A 22,874-nucleotide genomic window follows, 5' to 3' on the forward strand; every position below is an offset into this window, starting at 1 on the left:
TCTAACGATATAAATCATCACGAAATTTTGAAGGAATTGTAATAAGGCGCTACAAAGGCTACCCATGAGGAGTTTTTTCAGCCAATGGAATTACGCGGGGTCCTAGGGGGGCAGAATTGCTCGGGGGGACTGGATTGCTCATGAGTCATGACAACGGCACGAACAGTCTCCGCTGGGGAACATCGGACGGTAAACGAGCATCTTTCATCGACGACTTGTGGTTGCATCTCTGGACAAAACAAAACATGTCAAACTACAGTCTCTCCACAGTACAACAATATTTGGAAAAACTACAATTTTAAAAGACTAAATATATAACGTTATGTATCTGAAAGGTAAACTTCTGAGAACGTGAGGCTGAAAGGCTAGTGACAGATTTCCTGTCATGATGACGTCTAAACTCCCCGCCAAGGATGTAGTCCCTATTAGCAACTTGTTAGCAACCACCGTTTTTTAAGGCACAATAAAGTTTAAAAAAATCACAAGCAGATTATAACTGGTGTATTTTATGTCATAGAACAAAACGTGAAAATATTTAGAGGTTTTGTTAACCACAGACCTTATTTCAGGCGATTTAGCAAAAACCCATTCAAAAAACCCATTGACTTCAGGGCGAGGGAACCCGTAGTGCTAAAATGCTAACTCACTGCCGCGTTTTAGCCTACAAAGTGACGCCATTACTTCGGCACTCTATTCTAATTTGAAAACCACGCCCACCGGGGGGAAACAATCCAACCGTCTCCATTGACTTTGTATAGCGAGCGGCCGCCTCCTTGTCATTTCTGGCTTATAACAAAAAACAGAATAAAAGCTGCTGTGTGACAAGATGTACAGCTAACAAGCAAAAGAAAAACCAGAAATAATTTTTATAAGCTGTTTTTATAAGCTTTTATACGTTTTTATAAGTGTTTTCTCTCTCCCGTACAGCAGAAGTCGCTGCAGCGCTTTGGCCGCCGATAAACCCACCAAAGAAAGAAAGAAAAAGTTCGCATGTGATGTGTTTGTATCCTCAGTGTTTTTCTCTCTTAATTGTTTTATTGAGTGTAAACAGAGTCTTGTCTCTGTTTATTTTAGTGTTGAGATGTTGATGATGACAGATGAGATGTGCTGTAAATCAGTAGGAACTGATCTGTCCATGCTGGATATTGATGATTACATCACAGAAATCTCTCAGCTGAAGAAAGAGGTGGCGTTACTGGAGGCAAAACTGAGTTCAAGAGGAGATTTAGGACTGAGACGAGAGGTTTGTACAGCTTAAACAACCTTTACCTGAATCACTGTCTGTTTGACAAAATAAAATCATTTATAATCTTACTGTATCTGTTTGTTGTGTTGTCAGGATGTGGATTGCTGTGAATCTTCAGTGTATGTAACTAATGATGGATGTCTGGATCCAGTGTGGATGAGCAGAGATCAGAGCCGCACACCACAGCCACTGCTGGACTCTAAACTCTCTGAAGAGAAATCCAGACACACACAGGACTCAGATCTCAGTCTGACTTTACTCTGTTATACTGAGTCAAAGCCCACAGACACTCAGGACACTACAGTGTGTGACAGTAAACAGAGCTTACAGGAGGAACAAACCTCCACAGAGTCTCTGGATTCTGTCTGTAATGCTGGAGAACAGCAGCAGATGCTGAAGATGTATTCAGTTAAACTCATCGACTGCAGGGACATCATGATGAAGAGTGAAACTGAACCTACAGAAATCAAAACTGAACCCACAGAAGAGGAAGATCACACTGAGGAAGATGATGATTTTATTCCGTCAGGTATGTGTCTCCTCAATTATTGTATTTTTTTTTATATTTGAGCACCTGATTGTATATTTTTTTTAAATTACAAAACAAATACAAACAAATCAGATATAATATAACCCTGCTACGAATCTAGAGTGCATATCTTAAGAGATACGTACATTAAGAACAGAATAACATGGGCCATGATATACAAGGCAAAAAAGAAAAGAAAAAAAAGGCAATTACATATTCAAAAGAAACTAAAGCAAAAGGGCAATTATTCAATAAGAATGTTTATAAATGAAGCCAATTTCACAGCATTCTTATTTTTAAACATAAAAAAGTTTCAACTTATTCCTCCAATGAGTAATGGTGATCATTGCGAAAAATACCACATTTTGTATCATTAATTGTTAGATTCATTATCTGAATTCCTTTGGATACAAGCAATTGTATAAGGTCCAGCCAAAACCTTTGTACATCTTCACACAAACAGAAAAGATGATCCAAATCTCCTGGTTCATTTTCACAAAAGTTACTGTTTCTTACATCCATTTTAAATCTCTGTTTTAAGAAATCATTAGTTGGATAAATCCTATTCATAATTTTAAACTGCATTTCTTTAATCTTTGGTGGGACAGGGATCATCTAATCTTTCTTAAACCCCATTCACACAGACCTCTGGTCCCAGAAAATACCCGTAAAATTGCCAGACAAGCGTCTGTGTGAACAAAAACTCGTTCCGTTAATCTTCTGGGATCGTTGCCGGAAAGAGGACCTAGTAAGATACGCGGGTAACCCTCTGTGTGAACAAGAATGCCGTAAAGGGCGTGTCGAAGTGAGGACGCTTGCGTCATCATCACAACACAAGTTATGGTTCAGCTCCTTACAACGAGAGATAACATGCATATAAACATTCACCACGAGAAATGTTGCAAACTAGATTGAAGCAGTTATCAGGAAATGATAAATGAGACGCATAGTCCAGTTGGGTAGTGCACATATTAAGTAATACCATTACAGAGGTGATAAAAGCGCCAAATTTTACATGAAGCTTCTTTAGGACCTCCTGAATGATTTCAGCCTAGGAGCCCAGCTGAAATATTAAAATTTAGTGTCAAAGCACTTAAAAAACTATATTCATAAAAAATGTTTTTTGTTTTTTTCCTCTCAAGTAAAACTTTCAGGGTAATGGGCTTTTAAGACCTCTGCATAAGCTTAATTTTGTTAATTTGTACTCCGGCCAGTAGATCTTCCAAATAATAAGTGTAAAATAAAGTGCTGAGACACCTTATACCTAAAAAAACCCCTCAAAAAGCCCTGTATAATATAAGCGGAATTATTAAAAAAGCCAGCAAAAATGCTTCAATGTTAAGAGATTTTGGTTTTCTCTTAAATTTTTCAATTCAGCTAGGTCATTCATATCGCTATTTTCTGAGTACATAGTCTGGTCATTAGTTTTATGTTAGGCTGCATCACATCACTTTAAATCCTATTTGTGTGACAGTACATAGCTAAATGTACTTTCAGTTATTTGGGTTTCCTATTGTAGACGTACAGGTCAGAATATCTTGAATTGTTTGTTCTTTTATGCTTAAATAACATTAGTTTCTGAGACTTCAACATGGAGCTGATCTGGGCTCTGTGTATTATTTGCCAGAAAGACACCTCTGAACCCCTGAGATGTCCCTTGCAGACACCTGGGACTAGTGGTGATAAATCTGATGCCTATAGATCATTTCTTGCTAATGTCGAGCAATTCAGGGCGATTGACAATCTTCCAACTAAACTCTATTTTGGGAATGATGAAACTGCTAGCAATTTTGCATCACATTCTGCTTTTTGGCACAAATCTTGCCACCTAAAGTTTAACAATTCAAAGCTTATGAAAGCGACAAAGAAGAACATGGGAAATCCTGTTGAATCTGGAGGGGGAAAGCCAATGAAACGACAACGTTTGGATGACACTTCCAACGTTTGGATGAACCTGTTTGGATGACACTTCCAGAAGTCCCCACAGCCTGCAGAGAACTTATCAAATATGGCTGTAAGGGGGATTGTTCCACCTGCAAATGTGGCAAAGCAAGTCTAGACTGCACACCTCTTTGCAAATGCAACTGTAACAACTCATAATTATCAATTACAGGGTCAATTAAGATCACACTGCTAATACTTTGACATGTATTGAAGCTAAAGTTCATACACTCTTAAATAAATATATAAAATTTCACCTTTTGGATTCATTTGAATTCTTTATCTTGTGCAGGAAGTTGGAAATTGCTGTGTTTTTAAGCATATTTCATTGATAAATGTATACTTCTAATATGACATGTTAAAAAGATATTTTCTGAGGGCTCCTAGGCCAAAATTACACTATAGACCCTAAGGTAACACCATGCAAAATTTGGTGCTTTTATCACCTCGGTAACGGTATTTTCACTACGCCACCGGACTAGCATAAACAATGACGCACGTGCCGTAGTGAGGACGCGCGTATGGGGGTAATATGATGCCAATATTATTGAAAATGGACAGAGTAAAAGTCACAAATAGATATAACAACTTGTAAACACAAAACGCAATCTACAAATAGATTAAAAATCCACAAACACAGTCCTTGTGATCCGCAAATGTAAAACAAGATCTACGAATCGTCTTTGTGATCCACAAATATAAAGCATGATTTACAAAAAGAAATCAGTGACTTGTACTTGAAAACCAGAATTTGAATGAATGTAAAGTGACTTCTTTGCAGATGAATATCATTTTCTATTTGTAGATTGTGTCACATTTGTTTTCAGAATTCTGACACTATTGTTTCGCTTTGGTGACAAAATAATGCCATAATCGTTGAAAATGAAGAGACTACAATTTGTAAACACGAAACAAATCTGCAAATAGGTTCCAAAACTGCAAACAAACTCCTCATGATCTGCAAATGTAAAACGAGATCTACAAATATATAAAAATCCACGAACAGACTCTTCATGACATACAAATATAAAATGCGATTTACAAATAGATTTAAAATCCGCAAACCAACTCTTTATGATTCACAAATAGAAATCATCGACTTGTACTTGACAAACAGAATTTAAATGAATGCAAAGTGATTTGTCTGCGCATGAGGGTCATTATTTGTTTGTAGATTGTGTTGCATTTGTTTTCAGAATTTTGGCACAACTGTTTCGCTGTTTTCCATTAAAAAAATCTACAAATGCCCTCCTCACAATTTGCAAACAAACACAGTCTAACTTGTATTTTCCAACCATTGTAAAAAGACATTCTTACACATTCTGTGCAAAGTTCAGCATGCAAGTGTTGAATCTGTGTTTGCAGATCACAGGGCATTCACGAATCCTTCTGCACAAGTCTACAGATCTTTTTGGCACTATCTTTCCGCAGAGTTTGTCACTACGATCCACGCGTGTAGTCAGCCAATCAGGGGTATTGCTTCAAAGTAATGCCACGCCCCCTCAATAAGCTCTTTTCAAAATAAAAGCTGGGCTCACTGCCATTTACCGTTGCCGGTGTTACAGCGCTGAAAGGCGGCCAGACCGCGTTATCGATATTATATTAAGGATATTAAAGCATTTATGTATAGCATGGCAAATATGTAGCATTAACGTGAACTAGAACAACCCCTCGTTTAAGTTATTATCAGTGCCTGACAATTCAGCCGAGGTCATTAAATCGTTAAAAACACTGCATGAAGCGGTTTTATCATTAAAACATCAGTGTCTCTTCAACGAACATTTGCCGAATGTCAGCGAGCCAGCTGGATGGAGTGGAGCTGCTAAGGTGACGCAGCTAAAATAAAGCAAGCGGGTGCAACGATAATATTGGATGTAACTTGCCGTAATTAACAAAAACATGAGCCTTATTTGACAGCAGCACTAATTGAACTATTTGACCATATGCATTTGATATACATACCGTGACCGGAATGCACTTACAAATCGCGCTGTTATTAGAAACATTTAACTGTTTCCAGACTGAGCATGGAGACAAACAAGCGCAAGCCGTTTATAGAAGCAGCTGCCTGTCAGCGTGTACGGAATGAAGTCAAAACGGTCTCGGTTTTTAGACCGGCAGTCTGCCTGTGCCATTCCACCCTAATCCGGACTGCAAATTACATGTTAATATTATATCCACCATTTACAATCCTTCCTTTAAGGTCTGTTCTGCTTTTAACAGCTCAAAGCTATTACTCTCTGTAGCTTTCGAGTCCGTTGTAGGCTACAGGTAAATTTTGCAGTTGTTTTAGTTAACTTTGCAGAGCATTTTATTGTCGGAAATGGTCCTGGGCTGGGTTTTCCTATAACGATTGAACTTAGCACTCAAGAGCGCTTTCTACAAGGTAAAACGATCGCTCGCAGCTGGGTTTTAAGTGCTACTAACGAGTCGCTATCCCTTTGTCAAGTGCTGAAATGTCACTTACTGAATGACTCGTAATTGTAGCAGAAGCTTGTTTAGGCTAATGATCTTCAGCCGATGTGCACTAATATTTTTTAAAATATTATTAATTATTTTTCAATGACTTATTAAATGTTTTAATAATTTGTGCATCATGAAATATTCTTTTTTCATATTTAGTTAGGACTCGTCCACTGCGCAATGCCTTCTGCATTTTATAATATAGTTTAGATTTTTCTTTTTATTTGTTGTTTATTATCTATGTTTATTTATTATTAAGGATTATTGCATTACCCAGTTGCGAGCGATCGTTATACGTGCATCTTTGGGAAACGCACGTAAATGAACAACGAATGTTCGTTAAGGAGCTCGTAGAAAGCGCTCTTAAGTGCTAAGTTTAATCGTTATCGGGAAACCCAGCCCTGTTCGTTTGGAATGTGACTGGCACACAGCTCTAGTCAGGACTGATTAGGCTATCCATTTATCAAGTATTGATTAATTATTTTCACTTAATCCCTTTTGCATTTTACAAAAAGTAGAATAGGCAGGCATATTCTGAATTTAATCAAAATTATGACTGTGGTGTTGAAGGAACCTTCCTTTAGTGATAAATAAATAAGTTATTTAGCTATTATTATCTAGCAAATATGACAGTTTTAAACAAACTAAGTAGCCTATTTATTTATTTATTTATTGGCAAATGCAGAACAACAAGGAACATGTAGAACATAGGCGACACGCCTCTACCTTGCGATGAGAAGATTAATCATGGGGAACATAAGCTAAATGTAATTTTAAAATGTATTTAATTTAAAAACAAATTTAAACCGAAAGCGGATTGTTTATGCTTGTCAAATTTATGCTGGCTCGGTCAAAAAATTTCGTCAGGCAGTATTTGATATATGTATTTGTGTTCATGGAAAACAATATAGGCCAGGGGCGTAGCCAGTAATGGGCCAGGGCGGCACTGGCCCGCCCACATAACTCCCTGGCCCGCCCAGGCAAGTTTAACCAAAATACATTTTTAGTTTATTTTTTATTATTCAAATGTATTTAATAAAATATATTAACATAAACCGGCTTTATTATTGACTGGTGTGTGTTTAATTTGCTTTCTAAATAAAATGGAATTGTTGAAGCAAGTTGTAGGAAGCTTCCGAAACGTAATTGGTTGCTTGGTTGCTAGGAGTTCTGATAGATAGACTCTGTGGGGGGCGGCGGCCGACGGGCTCTGGCAGTCTGCCAGCTAACTTTGCTAACTGCTTTTTTAGCTAATATTAACATTGCCACAATAATGGCTAAAGTTTCTTTAATGTGTTATTTAAAAAAGCAAGATTTGATGAAGAAGATACGCCACTGCCTCCATCTACCGAGTCTTACCAGCCCAGTTCTTCAGACGCTGGTGGCGCTGGCTGCCGCTTGCTCTCTGGCGGCAGTTCCAGTGCTCTCGCCCGGTCAGTCTGACACAGGTTACCCGCCGATCTAACTGCAATTGATGAACCACCTTCACAACCCAATTTGCATCCATGAGTTACAACCCGCCTCAACAACCTTTTGTTTTTTAAAAAAGAACTCTGTGACTCTTTGGACTATAATGAGATCATTTCTGTTTTCAACATCAAACCCAGGCGTTTGCGTCTTTTGTAGAATTAAAACAACAAAGGTAGGCATGCTGTTTAACTAATTTCCTTATTTTTGCTCGTGAAGTGATTTAACTAAGTGGTGTGTTGTGTATAGATGTATGCCAGCCTTATAGGTTAAACTTACATTGTTTAATTTAAATGAGTTGCTATTTTTGGCACAAAAGCTTCATTTCCAACAGGCTGATTGCACTGTATATGGTTGATTTAACATAACTTAGGCAGTGTGTTGTTGTTATTTATTTCAAACCGTGCTCTGCTGAGAGTTTTCGTCATTTCAATTTATTTTTAGCCTACTTTATTTCAGGTGAACTGTTTTTGCCTGGTTTGTTCAGCCTTTATTGAGCTCTGTTGGTTGAACATGTTTAGACAGTGTTTTATTATTGACTTTGCCAAAAATTGAAAAGTAAAGATGTCACTGTTTTTGCAGTTTGTCTATTGTTTTTTTCCACTCTAAGGTTTAATTATTATTTAAGTAATTTTATTCTGATAAACTATAGGCCCACTCACTTTTACTCCGGCCCGCCCAAAATACAATTTCTGCCTACGCCCCTGATATAGGCTATAGAAATTCGTGCTGAGTGACAGGAAAAAGACAACCGTGCTATTGGCACAAGAAAAAAAGGGTCAATGAATACGAACAAATAAATCGAAAAAAAATTAAGATATTGTTGATTCTGCATTTATCCAGCCCAGCATAAATTTGACAAGCATGTGCTTTCGTTTTAAAAATGACAGTTAAGCCTTTAATCATTTAAGGGAGAAAGGCGTGTAGCCTACCTTTGCTTTCTCCTCATTGTTCTGCATTTGCCAATGAATAAGTCAGTCATATTTGTTATAAAAAAAATCAATGTATGCTACATAATAATAGAACTTGTTAATTTTTTACCAAAATAAGAAAAAGAAAGTCGGTAAAAATGTGCACCCAGCTAGACACTCAAAATGAGGGCCGGAGTGGGACTCGCTGACTATTAAAATAATATAATTAAATCCTCAGTAGCCATATCTGCTATAATGTTCTCTGCAGCCTTGAAAATTCATTGTATTTTTCTAATATATCATTTCCAATTCAGTGCAAATACAGTAGCCTAAACAATTATGATTTTGCCATAATTGTGCAACCCTATATTTTAATATTATTTAAGTAAACTTGTTAAAAAACTACTAAAAGGGAACAAATGTGTTTTCCCCTATATTTCTATAAAAAAATGTAGGTCTTGTAAATACGTAGGTATGGGGTTGCAATAGTTTGGAACCTACTGATATACAAAACTGGCTAATATGTCCTGACTGGAGCTGTGCGCGTCTGCGAAAAAAAAAAAACGAAATAGGCGTCAGCTCATTTAATGTCATTGTGCTTTCAGTTAACCTGTTTAGAACTAGAAGTGTTCGCCCTGCCCTCGACTTTAGGCGGTGCGTTCAAGTTCATATACAGCGTGCAGACAGCGTGCCCGAGCGCGAGGGGGAAAAGTCCGCGGGAGAAACTCAACAGCTTTAATGTACAAAAACCTTACGACAAACGAGAAACGTTCTAACGGAAGCCTTCAGTCAAGCAGGATTAAAAAGAGGATGAGAAACGTGCAAAATATACAATATACAGTATATGCAGTTATGTCATTAATAACTACTGCTTTTAAAAGGACTTTTAAGTTATTGTTTTTGTTTCATTTTCAAAGTTTGATACATTGTGCATAATGACATACTTGGAAAAAGGGATAATTCAACAATAATTTATAATTGTATATCTTTTATTAATTTTATGAAATACATCAACTATATTTCAATGCACATTTAGGCCCTGAACAAAAAACAACTCGCGAGGGGAGGACTAGGGATTAACCCTTAATTAACTTTAAGGAATTAACTTTAGTGTTTAGAATTCAGTTAAAAACCAAAAAAAGAATTCTGTGTGCTTTTTGTTTAAAGTGCTTGTTTTTATTTAATGTATTTATTTATTCACTGGTGGTAGGGTTGGGGGACCATGAAAAATAATTTGATGTAACGGGTGGAATAATTTTAACATGTCACCTGCAGTCCGGGTGAGGGTGGATTGCAGACTGCGGGTCTAAAAGCCAAGACGGTTTTGACTCGATTTGAGTGCCTAGCTCGATTTGAGTGTCTAGCTGGGTATGCGGTTTTATCTACTTCGTTTTTCTTATTTTACACTGTAAAAAATGTTTTGTGGCTTAGTAAATTTAACTAAATAAAATTAGTCAATTATATAAAAAATAGGTTAAAAGAAAAACTATTTTTGAGTAGAAAATAATGCAAAAATGTGAGTAATTCTAGATTAACACATTATTTAGTTAATTCCTAAATTTTATCATGTAAAATTTGTGAGAAGGAAATTAAATAATTATAAAAAAATAATAGGCTGTATGTACTTAAAAATATAGTGCATCATTTTTGCATCCACTTTTTAAAGTAAATTTTACATGGAATTTTTAGTAGGCCTAATTGCTTCTCCATGTAAAACTTACTTAAACATTGCAATTGCTTAAATTGCAAAGGCTTAAATTCAATGTAAAACTTACTTTTAAAAAGTGTATGTAAAAATGATGCACTGTATTTTTTTTTTTAGTAAATCCAGCGTATAATTTTTTTCATATTATTTTTATCAGTGTACTTAGTTTGTTTAAAACGGTCATATTTGTTATTAAAAATCATCAATATATGCTACGTAATAATAGCAAAAGAACTTATTTATTTTTCACTAAAATAGGAAAGTTTCTTCATGCCACAGTCATAATTTTGGATAAATGCAGAATATGCGTGCCTATTCTACTTTTTGTAAAAAGCAAAAAGGATTAAGTGAAAATAATGAATCGATACTTGATAAATGGGTGACTTGTTCATTATTGTAGTATCAAGAAATGCATTACATTTTTTAAAAACAAAGCCCGCCTTTTAATCTTTCTGACTAGAGCTGTGCGCCAGGCAAATTCCAAACGAGCAGGGCTGGGTTTCCCAAAAGCATCGCTAAGTAGATCGTAAAAACAATCTTAAAATTAATCTTAGAATTATGGGCCGTTTCCCAAAAGCTTTGTAGCTTAAGTAGCACTCGAAAATCATCGTAGATCTACGAGTGCTCTGGAGTAATCGTTAATTTATAAGTGCATCGTAAGACAGCAGTGTTACAAGGTCACCTGCAGGACAACCAGCAAATTGCACTCCTGCAATAACGATAATGTAATGTTTTAAATGTAGGCTATATTTATTTATTGGGTTTTTTTTCTTTGTTTATTTGTTTAAATTACTTTAATATAATATATTTAAAATTCAAACGAGAAATGAAATTTAAATGACTAAACATAAATTAATTAAGAAGGAAAACGTATTTGGTACAATTTTGGTAAAAGTTGGTACCAGCAAATTGATAAATGGTTCCTACCAATTGCTGCTATAATTCATCTAGGCTACAGTAAAAACAATATTTTTTTGAAGGGTATGGCATCTGATTAAAGAAACCAAATAAATATTTACGGTACAATGCAATAATCCTTAATAATAAATAAACATAGATAATAAACAACAAATAAAAAGAAAAATCTAAACTATATTATAAAATGCAGAAGGCATTGCGCAGTGGGACGAGTCCTAACTAAATATGAAAAAAGAATATTTCGTGATGCACAAATTATTAAAACATTTAATAAGTCATTGAAAAATAATTAATAATATTTTAAAAAATATTAGTGCACATCGGCTGAAGATCATTAGCCTAAACAAGCTTCTGCTACAATTACGAGTCATTCAGTAAGTGACATTTCAGCACTTGACAAAGGGATAGCGACTCGTTAGTAGCACTTAAAACCCAGCTGCGAGCGATCGTTTTACCTTGTAGAAAGCACTCTTGAGTGCTAAGTTCAATCGTTATAGGAAAACCCAGCCCAGGACCATTTCCGACAATAAAATGCTCTGCAAAGTTAACTAAAACAACTGCAAAATTTACCTGTAGCCTACAACGGACTCGAAAGCTACAGAGAGTAATAGCTTTGATCTGTTAAAAGCAGAACAGACCTTAAAGGAAGGATTGTAAATGGTGGATATAATATTAACATGTAATTTGCAGTCCGGATTAGGGTGGAATGGCACAGGCAGACTGCCGGTCTAAAAACCGAGACCGTTTTGACTTCATTCCGTACACGCTGACAGGCAGCTGCTTCTATAAACGGCTTGCGCTTGTTTGTCTCCATGCTCAGTCTGGAAACAGTTAAATGTTTCTAATAACAGCGCGATTTGTAAGTGCATTCCGGTCACGGTATGTATATCAAATGCATATGGTCAAATAGTTCAATTAGTGCTGCTGTCAAATAAGGCTCATGTTTTTGTTAATTACGGCAAGTTACATCCAATATTATCGTTGCACCCGCTTGCTTTATTTTAGCTGCGTCACCTTAGCAGCTCCACTCCATCCAGCTGGCTCGCTGACATTCGGCAAATGTTCGTTGAAGAGACACTGATGTTTTAATGATAAAACCGCTTCATGCAGTGTTTTTAACGATTTAATGACCTCGGCTGAATTGTCAGGCACTGATAATAACTTAAACGAGGGGTTGTTCTAGTTCACGTTAATGCTACATATTTGCCATGCTATACATAAATGCTTTAATATCCTTAATATAATATCGATAACGCGGTCTGGCCGCCTTTCAGCGCTGTAACACCGGCAACGGTAAATGGCAGTGAGCCCAGCTTTTATTTTGAAAAGAGCTTATTGAGGGGGCGTGGCATTACTTTGAAGCAATACCCCTGATTGGCTGACTACACGCGTGGATCGTAGTGACAAACTCTGCGGAAAGATAGTGCCAAAAAGATCTGTAGACTTGTGCAGAAGGATTCGTGAATGCCCTGTGATCTGCAAACACAGATTCAACACTTGCATGCTGAACTTTGCACAGAATGTGTAAGAATGTCTTTTTACAATGGTTGGAAAATACAAGTTAGACTGTGTTTGTTTGCAAATTGTGAGGAGGGCATTTGTAGATTTTTTTAATGGAAAACAGCGAAACAGTTGTGCCAAAATTCTGAAAACAAATGCAACCCAATCTACAAACAAATAATGACCCTCATGCGCAGACAAATCACTTTGCATTCATTTAAATTCTGTTTGTCAAGTACAAGTCGATGATTTCTATTTGTGAATCATAAAGAGTTGGTTTGCGGATTTTAAATCTATTTGTAAATCGCATTTTATATTTGTATGTCATGAAGAGTCTGTTCGTGGATTTTTATATATTTGTAGATCTCGTTTTACATTTGCGGATCATGAGGAGTTTGTTTGCAGATTTGGAACCTATTTGCAGATTTGTTTCGTGTTTACAAATTGTAGTCTCTTCATTTTCAACGATTATGGCATTATTTTGTCACCAAAGCGAAACAATAGTGTCAGAATTCTGAAAACAAATGTGACACAATCTACAAATAGAAAATGATATTAATCTGCAAAGAAGTCACTTTACATTCATTCAAATTCTGGTTTTCAAGAACAAGTCACTGATTTCTTTTTGTAAATCATGCTTTATATTTGTGGATCACAAAGACGATTCGTAGATCTTGTTTTACATTTGCGGATCACAAGGACTGTGTTTGTGGATTTTTAATCTATTTGTAGATTGCGTTTTGTGTTTACAAGTTGTAATATTTATTTATGACTTTTACTCTGTCCATTTTCAATAATATTGGCCTAAAATTACCCCCATACGCGCGTGTCATGGCAACATGAAGTTGGTTCAACTCTTTAAAATGAGGGATTTACAACATTCACTACGAGAAATGTCAGCATACTAGACTGAAGCAGATATCAGGTAAGTTAGCTCATTACTTACTGCGTTGAAACGGAGATCATTCAGCAGCATAAAAGAATATCGCGTCACATGCTCATTTGAGCTATAATAAACGAAAATACCCGCATGTCATCCCAACGAGATATATTGTTCAGCTCCTCAAAATGCTAGCCTAGAAATCTAGACGCACCCTAGCGGCCGCAAAATATATTTGCTGCCAGGGTTTAGTCTAGGCACTCACAATACACTTAACCGGTCCAAAAACCAAAATTTGGTCAGGCCAATCACATCGTGTGTAGCGTCTGTGGGGCGGGATTAACATGATGACGACAGAGCTGCAACGGTTCCTACTTGAAAACAGAGAATGGCTGCTGCTGCTGGCGAACAGCTATCTTTTGAAGCGGCTTTGGCCGCGACTCTGGAGGACTTAGACTTATGTTTTTCTTTGAGAGAAGAGCAAATAAACCCTACTGAAGTCCTTTTTAAGCAAGAAAGATGTGTTTGGAGTTTTGCCGACTGGTTACGGTAACTACGTCACCTTCTTCGTTGCTCTGATTGGTCATAGCGCTATCCTATTGCGTGCAGAGGCATTTTGAGGGACAACCTTATATCCCGCCCCTTGCATTGAGCCGTTTGTGTGAAGAGTTGCCAGACCTTACATCTTGATGTAGGTCTGGCTAACCAGGCTATCAACATGCGGGTTTTAAATGCATATAAACAATCACGATGAGAAATGTCTGAAATAGGGATGCTTAACGATTAATCGCGATTAATCGTTAGCAGAATAAAAGTTTTTGTTTACATCATATATGTGTGTGAACTGTGTATAATAACTTTGTATAAATAAATGTACACACATGCATGTATATGTTTTAGAAATGTTTACATGTGTATATACATTTGTATATTTATGTATAATTTATATTATATATAAATATAAATACTTAATATATACATTTTTTTTTCTTAAAATTATACATGAATGTGTTCATATTTATATATATACATATTTATTATACACAGTTTACACACATATGTGATGTAAACAAAAACTTTTATTCTGCTAACGATTAATCGCGATTAATTGTTTAGCATCCCTAGTCTGAAAACTGGATCAATGCAGAAATCAGTTAGCTTGTCAAATATCCACTCTGAAGCTGAGATCATTCACCAGCATAGAACTGTGCGTTCACGCGCTCCCTTATAGTCTTATCATAAACAAAAATGCACGCGAGTTGTTTCTGGAGAGAGAAATAATAAATAATATGCAAACTTCAGACGCTGCATAGAAGAGAGGGCGGGACTTTCAACAGGTCACGTGTCTTTCCGGGACCATCAGATGCCGTGTAATCTTGGCAGTGTGAACGAACAAAAACTCTAACCATTCCGGAAAAATCCAGGATGCATTTTACGTGTATTTTCCGGAATGTCTGTGTGAAAAGGGCTTTATTGTCTCCTTACCAAACTCTTTGAGAATATAAGCTCTTTTGAGCAAGCTTGTTTGGCAGTTTCTTATAAACTTGTTGCAAAGTTGTCTTAAGGTAGGAATGATTTTTGAGTGTATTATATCCTGCTTAACCATAGTGATACTGGTAGAGCTTTCAGATCAATTTGACCATTTGATTAAGTACTCCTTTGGTGACTAAGAAATTGAGCATTTGAAAATGCATTTGAAAATGAGTACAAAGAGTGATAGTGGCCATTTACATGGGTATTCTTAGTTAACATCTCAGAGGGTACAACATTAGCATTAGGGGTGGGAAAACAGATTTCAAACTGTATAAAGTTAAGACTGACTTTGTTCAGGATTCACTCCAACTCCGATGAACCCTGAGTGCTTCATACGCTTCGATTGAATAAACTACTTTTTGATTGAGACCTTCAATGTCCTCATCATTTTTCTTATACTACCCAACAAAATTCTTTACTTCTGCATCAGCGCTTCACACTCCTGTCCAGTAGTTGGCAATAAATTTGTTTAAAAATAAACCTATATTAAAGCTAAAATCTCGTTGACATAGATAACACAGAATAACATAAAATTACTAGTTTGATCATAATTTTTTTAGCAGTTTATTTTACAGAATTTGTTTCCTCCATAGTGTTTTCACAATTTTCAGTTTTGTTAAAAAAAAAATGTAAGCGACAAAGAGAGGTGCCATGATGCAGATGATTATATTTGAAACAACATCTCTGGTCGCTTAAAATGCATAAAACTGAAAAAAACACAAAGTCCAAACACGTAGTAGTATCCTCCAAACCGACATGGGTGCGGATTTATAACAAAAATTAAAATGACAGAAACAGAATGCGGCACACTAATCAAATGACCTGGATTGTCTTGTTTTTGGAAATGAAATTTGTAAAAATCGAAATTGGAAAAACGATTAATTGCACAGCCTTATAGTTTCTAGTGCAATTTGCCCGTTTCAGTCAAATGGGTGTCAATAACGGGGTGTTCTGTTAATCACGGGTTTGTCCCAGGCAAGACACTGAATTGTTTGTTCATGAGTCTAACCATAGGGTGCATGGTAGCCTATATAGCGGGCGCGTGCTAGAAGGAGATGTGCATAGTAAAATAAAGACAAATATATTTACGGAGTTGTCTACCCCATCTCATGACAGAATATTAGATTATTTTATTTGTTTTTATGAGATATTTAATTTTTTTTGTTGACATTTTGTTCATTTTGTTGATTTTGCGCTGAGTTGCAAGATTGTGGAATCGCAAGAAACTGGAGGGACTGTTATATTTCCAAATTTTGGTTTATTTGATGTGCAATCACCCAGTTGTAATAACAGGACTGACAGCTGTCTTCTGTCTCTGTGTCAATATAGAAAAAGAAACAGAATCTCAATTCATTGTTCTTTGTGTAAATAAGAGTGAAAAGGTCATTTAATTTGTATTGTGTTTCTTTCAGATGTGAAGAGTGAATCATGTTGTGATATAGAAATAACGTCCTCAACATCAAAAGAGCGACTGACAGCACAAACTCTGCCCAAACAGACATTCAGCTCACAGAGACATTTAGAGAGACATGAGAGAAAACACACAGAACAAAAACTCTTAACCGGATCTGAGATAATTTTTACTACCTTACAAGAAAAGAAACTTCATTCAGAAGAGCACAGAGAGAAGAAGAAGAAGAAGAAGCAGCAGTTTCACTGTGAGCAGTGTGGGAAGGGTTTTGTGTCTTTCTCAAATCTAAAAGTTCACATGAGGTCACACAGTGGTGAAAAGCCTTTCTACTGCACTGAATGTGGAAAATACTTCAGCACCAAACAAAGTCTTGATTTTCATAAGAGAATTCACACAGGAGAAAAACCATACGAATGTCCTCACTGTGAGAAGAGATTTAGTCAAAAACATTGTTTAAAGACGCACATGATTTTACACACCAATGAGAGACCGCATCACTTTAGGGATTCAGATTCATTAAAATCACAGCAGAATATTTACTCTGTAGAGAAACTCTATCAATGTTCACACTGTGATAAACGTTTCCTTCATAAACATCAGCTGATAATCCATGAGAGAATTCACACTGGAGAGAAACCTCATCACTGTCATGTTTGTGGGAAGAGTTTTAGTCAATCATCAAACTTTCAAACGCACCAGAGACTTCATACAGGTGAAAAACCTTTCAAATGCTCTCAGTGTGACAAGACATTTACTCAGTCAGGTCACTTAAAAGCCCATCAGAGACTTCATACAGGAGAGAAACCTTACATCTGCTCTGTCTGTGGAGAGAGATTCACTCATTCTAGAAGTCTTCAGTATCATCAGAAGAAACATCCTAAAGAACAAACTTCACTGAAATCATCATAGCACTGGCCACGTATATTTGGAGTAAATGTTGGACGTGATAATGTGCTAGAACAAAACCAATGGATTTCTATGAATGACTTTGGTTTTTCACAGTCTAAAAAGGGAAAGTTTTTTTCGATCACTGTGTTGAATTTTCCCTTTTTCGCCGACGAATAAACAGGTCGACCAATGAGATCCGAGCATTATGCCATGTTCCCGGAGCCGCTGCTGTAATGCAAAAGGGTGAGACGGTGACACTAAACTGTATTGTGGGTGTAAACACACCATTGAAACAAGTCAAGTTGATTTTATTTATATAGCGCTTTTCACAATTGTTCATTATTCCAAAGCAGCTGTACATGAAATTGAAATAAAGAAAACCATTTTTATTATTAAAGAAAGTTGCAAGTGTACAAAGTGGTCGTTGTCGCTGGCCAGTCCCTGTGAAAGTCCGGAGGACGTCCTCGCGGACGTCCGCTCGACATAACGGGTATCCTACACAATGACGTTCGCAGAGGACGTTTAGGGGACGTCCTGGGGACCTTTTTTTGTTAGCTGGGACTGGGAGCTGGCTGTCCAATGACATGGTTGGCCCAACGTTGGTCCAACGTTGTTTTAGTGGTTTTTAAGTTGGCAGAAGGTTGGTAAGGTATTTTTTAGGTTGGCAGAAGGTCTGCTGGCCGTCCAATAACATGGTTGGCCCAACGGACGAAATTACATTGGGCCAACGTCTGCACCCAACGTTGGCCCAACACAACAACAAACGTTGGGCCAACATCTGGGGCCTATTGCACAAAACTAGGATAAGGGATTAAGCCGGGATATCTTGGTGATCCTGGCTCAATTGATACGTGATCCGGTTGCACTAAAGCTGGATGGGGGGCAGGAGGATATATTATGGTATAAATTACCATGGAGATCTATTCTGTGGAGCTAGCCTGCTCCAGACCAGGCTAAATTCCAGGATCTATTTAATCTCATCCCTTATGTCAGTCAGCAATCACCACAAATGGAAACCAATAATTATTTCACTGCCCAACATACATTGTTATCACATATAAGTAGACCCACTGTAATTTTATTAAATGTTTGTGATCATTAATTTTTATAATTTTGGATAAATTATGATTTTTAGATGATGTTGCTATCATTAGATAATTTACAGTTTCCTAAAGACTATAAGGCCATATATAAAATGATAGAACATTAGGGCCACAGAGGAAAAAAAACAGACAATGAAGTCGTAATATTGTAACTTGTTGTTTTAGAGGAGGACAGTTGTTACAATAACAGTTGTGGGGCATTTCGTGGAATTGTACTTCAGTATAGTTTCAGAATTGTTATAAGTATCAGGACTGTAAAAACAATATGCATATTTCCACAGAAAGAACACCAGCCTCAAATGTATGACTTTCTCCTTTCCTCGGTGTGGCCCTTATACCATACACATTTCATATAAATATAAAAGCACAAAGTGTAACATTATGTTTCTTTATTGAATAAGGACAAAACAAAGCAGGTAAACCATCAGCTCCTTTCGAAACTGAAGTCACACAGTGACTCTACAAGATGGAAAGCACAGAATCAAAGCATATTATACAACCAAAGGATAAATACACATTCCAAGGTCTGTATATAACACACCCTGCATGTCTGCACACTGAAATAAATGCAGGACAAATCCATACACATTAACTGAACCGACAATTTCAGACAACTGAAAACAAGACAATTAATGGATGCAGTAGCCTCCCTGCAAGCTTGTATTACAAACAGTATACACACAGTATACAGCACAAACATCAAAAAAAGTGAAAGGACACATACTGACTAAAATAATTCAACACATATTGGTCCCTCAGCAGCCGACCACTGTTGTCATCAGAGAAGATTTCCGGATTGTCCCAGTCCATGGCTGGCGGCACTCTGGGTGCCCTCTCCTTCCTCAGGCAGGCCACATTGTGGAGGACACCACAAGCCACAGTAATGTCACATGCCCTCACAGGGCTGACCCTTAATTTGTGAAGGCAGTGAGAGCGTGCCTTCAGGAGGCCAAAGGTCATTTCAACTCTGGCCCTAGCATGGGCATAGTTGTAGGCCTGCTGTGCTTCCTGGGGGTCTGTGAAAGGTGTCAGGAAAAACGGCTGGCAGCCTTACCCCCTGTCTACCAGCAACACACCAGAGAATTCACCTGTCAACACAAAATCTCATCATTACTAATAAAACACAGTGATATTGTTGACACAGCCATTATGTAAAAAGTGGTAATATATGGGTTGTGTGGCTCACCTTGTGATAGGAGCTGATAGATTTCAGAGGTCCAAAAGATTCGGGAGTCATGGACTGAGCCAGGCCATTTTGCCAGTGTTCAATGGAAAAGATAAAAAAGTTATGTTCACCTGAACATTAATGCTGTAAAAAGATTTCATATTTACAAAATCTGCCTCATGGGCACCTGAGGGGGCTTTTATCCTTATGTTTGTGCAGTCCAGTGCACCAATGACTCTGGGTCCTGTAAAAGAAATGAGATTTTGTGATGGCTTCCAATGATGACTCCTTTGTATAGTACTTTCACAAGTTTGACATGATACCTTATGCCTTTTGGAATCCAGCGAGATGGTCTCCTCATCATCATCGCTGTTATGTGCTGATGAAATGGGGCCTTGACCCCATCACATTTAATCGGATTCATATTGAAGCTAGTAGACAAGACGTGCCAGGCCTACAGTATGCCTTTGATGGAGTACTCACTGGATCAGCATCGTCTGGTGCTCGTGCTGGTGGCTTTAACAGTAACACAGTGCTGCCAGACACTACAAGGCAATGATTGTGATTGTGTCCCATGTAGAGATGGAAGAACATACCTTGTATGAAGCGGGTGGCATCTTGTGAGGGACCTATGCTTGTCTCTTTTCCCCCAGGGATTCCCTCCAACAGGCCTGCCTTTATTTAACTCCAAAGCTGGCCTCTGCTGGGATGAGGTCAGCTTTTGGTGACCCACCACCCGTGCCTTGTCTCTAGGTATTCTTTTTCACTGCTAAAACAGTACAGACAATGTGTGAGCAGGCACCTTCTGGGTACAATCTATGCTTGTGCATTATTAAGTATTAGTCAGAGCCCTTACCATTCTGCAGATTTTGATTTTGACCTGCTGCCATGTCCGTTTTGGCCCGGTCATATTTAATCTACATCACACAACACCACACACAAAAAGAGAGACTTTCTTTAACACACAAGAACATTCAATGGAGTCACACTGCAAAAAATGACTTACTTTGTATTGTTGTCTTGTTTTCAGTAAAAATATCAAAAATTCTTGAATTAAGATGCATTTTCTTGATGAGCAAAATGACCTAGGAAAATAAGCAAAAATATCAGCCAATGGAATAAAAAAATGTTTTAAATTAAGTGTTTATGAAAAAGTATATTTCAAGAAAACTTTTAATACATCTTAATTTAAGAATGTTTTGATATTTGTACTGAAAACAAGACAAAAACACGTAGAAAGTCATTTTTTGGCAGTGCAAGGAGCAAGTGACCTTGGGTCCTTTGAAAGGCGCTTTATAAATTAAATTGATTATTATTAATAGCTCCTCTATTTATTAAATTGAATTTTATTTATAAAGCGCTTTTCACAATTGTTTCATTGTTTCAAAGCAGCTTTACATTAATAAAAGCAGAAAAAAAAAGAAAAAGAAAAAAAAAACGGTGTACAACATAAGAAGCAGAGTACATAATGAGCGTAGTAATAATGTAAGGCTTTCATAATAATTTATTGAAGCCTTATCCAGTGTGATGGAGTTACTTTACACAATTTCACTCATATTTGCAGTCTATTTCAATAAAAAAATTAACTGTTTTATAATCAGAGTACAATTGCGTTTTTGGAGATGTGAATTAAATCTTTTAATTGTAATTGTGATGTTTCAGCGGAGCGGTGAGTGTGTAATTGTGCACTACTTACCCATTCAGGCGGTCTGCAATACTTTGCCACGCTTTTTCTCTCTGCTTTACTGTGGCGGTGTTGCCTTTCTTCTTAATTATGTCTTTTACCTCCTCGTATGGATTTGTGCCTCTGACGGGGAAAAGAACGCCGCTAGTTGCCATGGTGAATCGGTGAATCTGTGATCGGTGGCGGGGTCTAGTTGAGTGAGCCGTGAGCGCGCACCTATCCAGGATTGGTTTCACCTGGCTTGATGAATCCGTGTCTGATCATCCTGGCTTGGTCTTTGTGCAACCAATTAAGCGTGGACGCACTTGTTTTGGCTTCATTGAGCTCAGCTCAGTCATTTAGCCTGGATGTCTTAATTCTACTTTTGTGCAACAGGCCCCTGTTTGCAACCTGGGTTCTTGCTATTTTTAAAATGAATAACACTGGCTTGCTTCGCATAGTTGGCTGAGCCGCTAACGCTCTGCATAACAATCCGCGTAAGTTTCATCATCATCACGTTGCGTGAGCTTCCTGACAGGTAAAATTCGAATGCAAAGTTTTACGTTCAAATATTCATATTTTTTTACATTCGACGAATATCCGAAATTCGAATTATAATTTGACAGCCCTTGAATAAAGACAACATAACTAGTGATCAAAGATCTGAAAAGTAATGCATGAATATTTACTGAGTGCTAATCCATTGAGTCCTTGTTGCATTGCATGGTGACACTTCTAGAATGAGAGACTTTTTTAAGCCTACATGCCTGTTACTTAACAAATATTAAACATATCCTAATAGTTTGTGACTGAATCCCACTTTTATTAAACAGGTGTTCAGATGACAGTTAAAAAAATAAAAAATACAACAATAATGGAGGAGACGTAGCTGAATGAATAAAATCATCATCTTCCTCAGTGTAAAGCTCTTCTGTAGGTTCAGTTTTTATTTCTGTGGATTCAGTTTTTATTTCTGTAGGTTCAGTTTTTATTTCTATGGGCTCAGTTTGTATTTCTGTGGGTTCAATTTTAATCTTCATCATGAGGTTCGTGCAGTCGATGAGTTTAACTGAACACATCTTCAGGATCTGCTGCTGTTCTCCAGCGTTACAGACCGAATCCAGAGACTCTGTGGAGGTTTGATCCTCCTGTAAGCTCTGTTTACTGTCACACACTGTAGTGTCCTGAGTGTCTGTGGGCTTTGACTCAGTATAACAGAGTAAAGTCAGACTGAGATCTGAGTCCTGTGTGTGTCTGGATTTCTCTTAAGAGAGTTTAGAGTCCAGCAGTGGCTGTGGTGTGCGGCTCTGATCTCTGCTCATCCACACTGAATCCAGACATCCATCATTAGTTACATACACTGAAGATTCACAACAATCCACATCCATCTCAACACTAAAACACACAGAGACAAGACTCTTTTTACACTCAATGGCCCTCATTTATCAAAAGTACGTACACCAAATTTCCAGCGTACACCTGGCGTACACCCAAAACCACGGTGACTTTGAGATTTATCAATATGGACGTTGGCGTACGGCACGCTCAAAT

The 22,874-nt window shown here is 37.3% G+C and overlaps 1 protein-coding gene and 1 long non-coding RNA gene across 2 annotated transcripts; one reads left to right on the forward strand and one right to left on the reverse strand.

Annotated features, from left to right (window-relative positions):
• The first annotated feature begins 977 nt into the window (after positions 1-977).
• LOC135750180 (uncharacterized) lies at positions 978-17,917 on the forward strand. Its single transcript, XM_065268984.2, has 3 exons — positions 978-1,243; positions 1,340-1,775; positions 16,506-17,917. Exons 1-3 carry the CDS (start codon positions 1,082-1,084, stop codon positions 17,411-17,413), a joined length of 1,506 nt encoding a protein of 501 aa, XP_065125056.1. The 5' UTR covers positions 978-1,081; the 3' UTR covers positions 17,414-17,917.
• An 892-nt stretch (positions 17,918-18,809) lies between these two features.
• LOC135750160 (uncharacterized) lies at positions 18,810-21,412 on the reverse strand. The gene is made up of 5 exons (XR_010532609.2): positions 20,517-21,412; positions 20,257-20,429; positions 19,984-20,205; positions 19,682-19,904; positions 18,810-19,583 (listed from the first exon to the last, which is right to left on the reverse strand). It is a non-coding gene; the product is annotated as an uncharacterized lncRNA (long non-coding RNA).
• Positions 21,413-22,874: the final 1,462 nt, after the last annotated feature.

Source organism: Paramisgurnus dabryanus, chromosome 12 (assembly GCF_030506205.2).
Source record: "Paramisgurnus dabryanus chromosome 12, PD_genome_1.1, whole genome shotgun sequence".
Lineage (NCBI taxonomy): Eukaryota > Metazoa > Chordata > Actinopteri > Cypriniformes > Cobitidae > Paramisgurnus > Paramisgurnus dabryanus.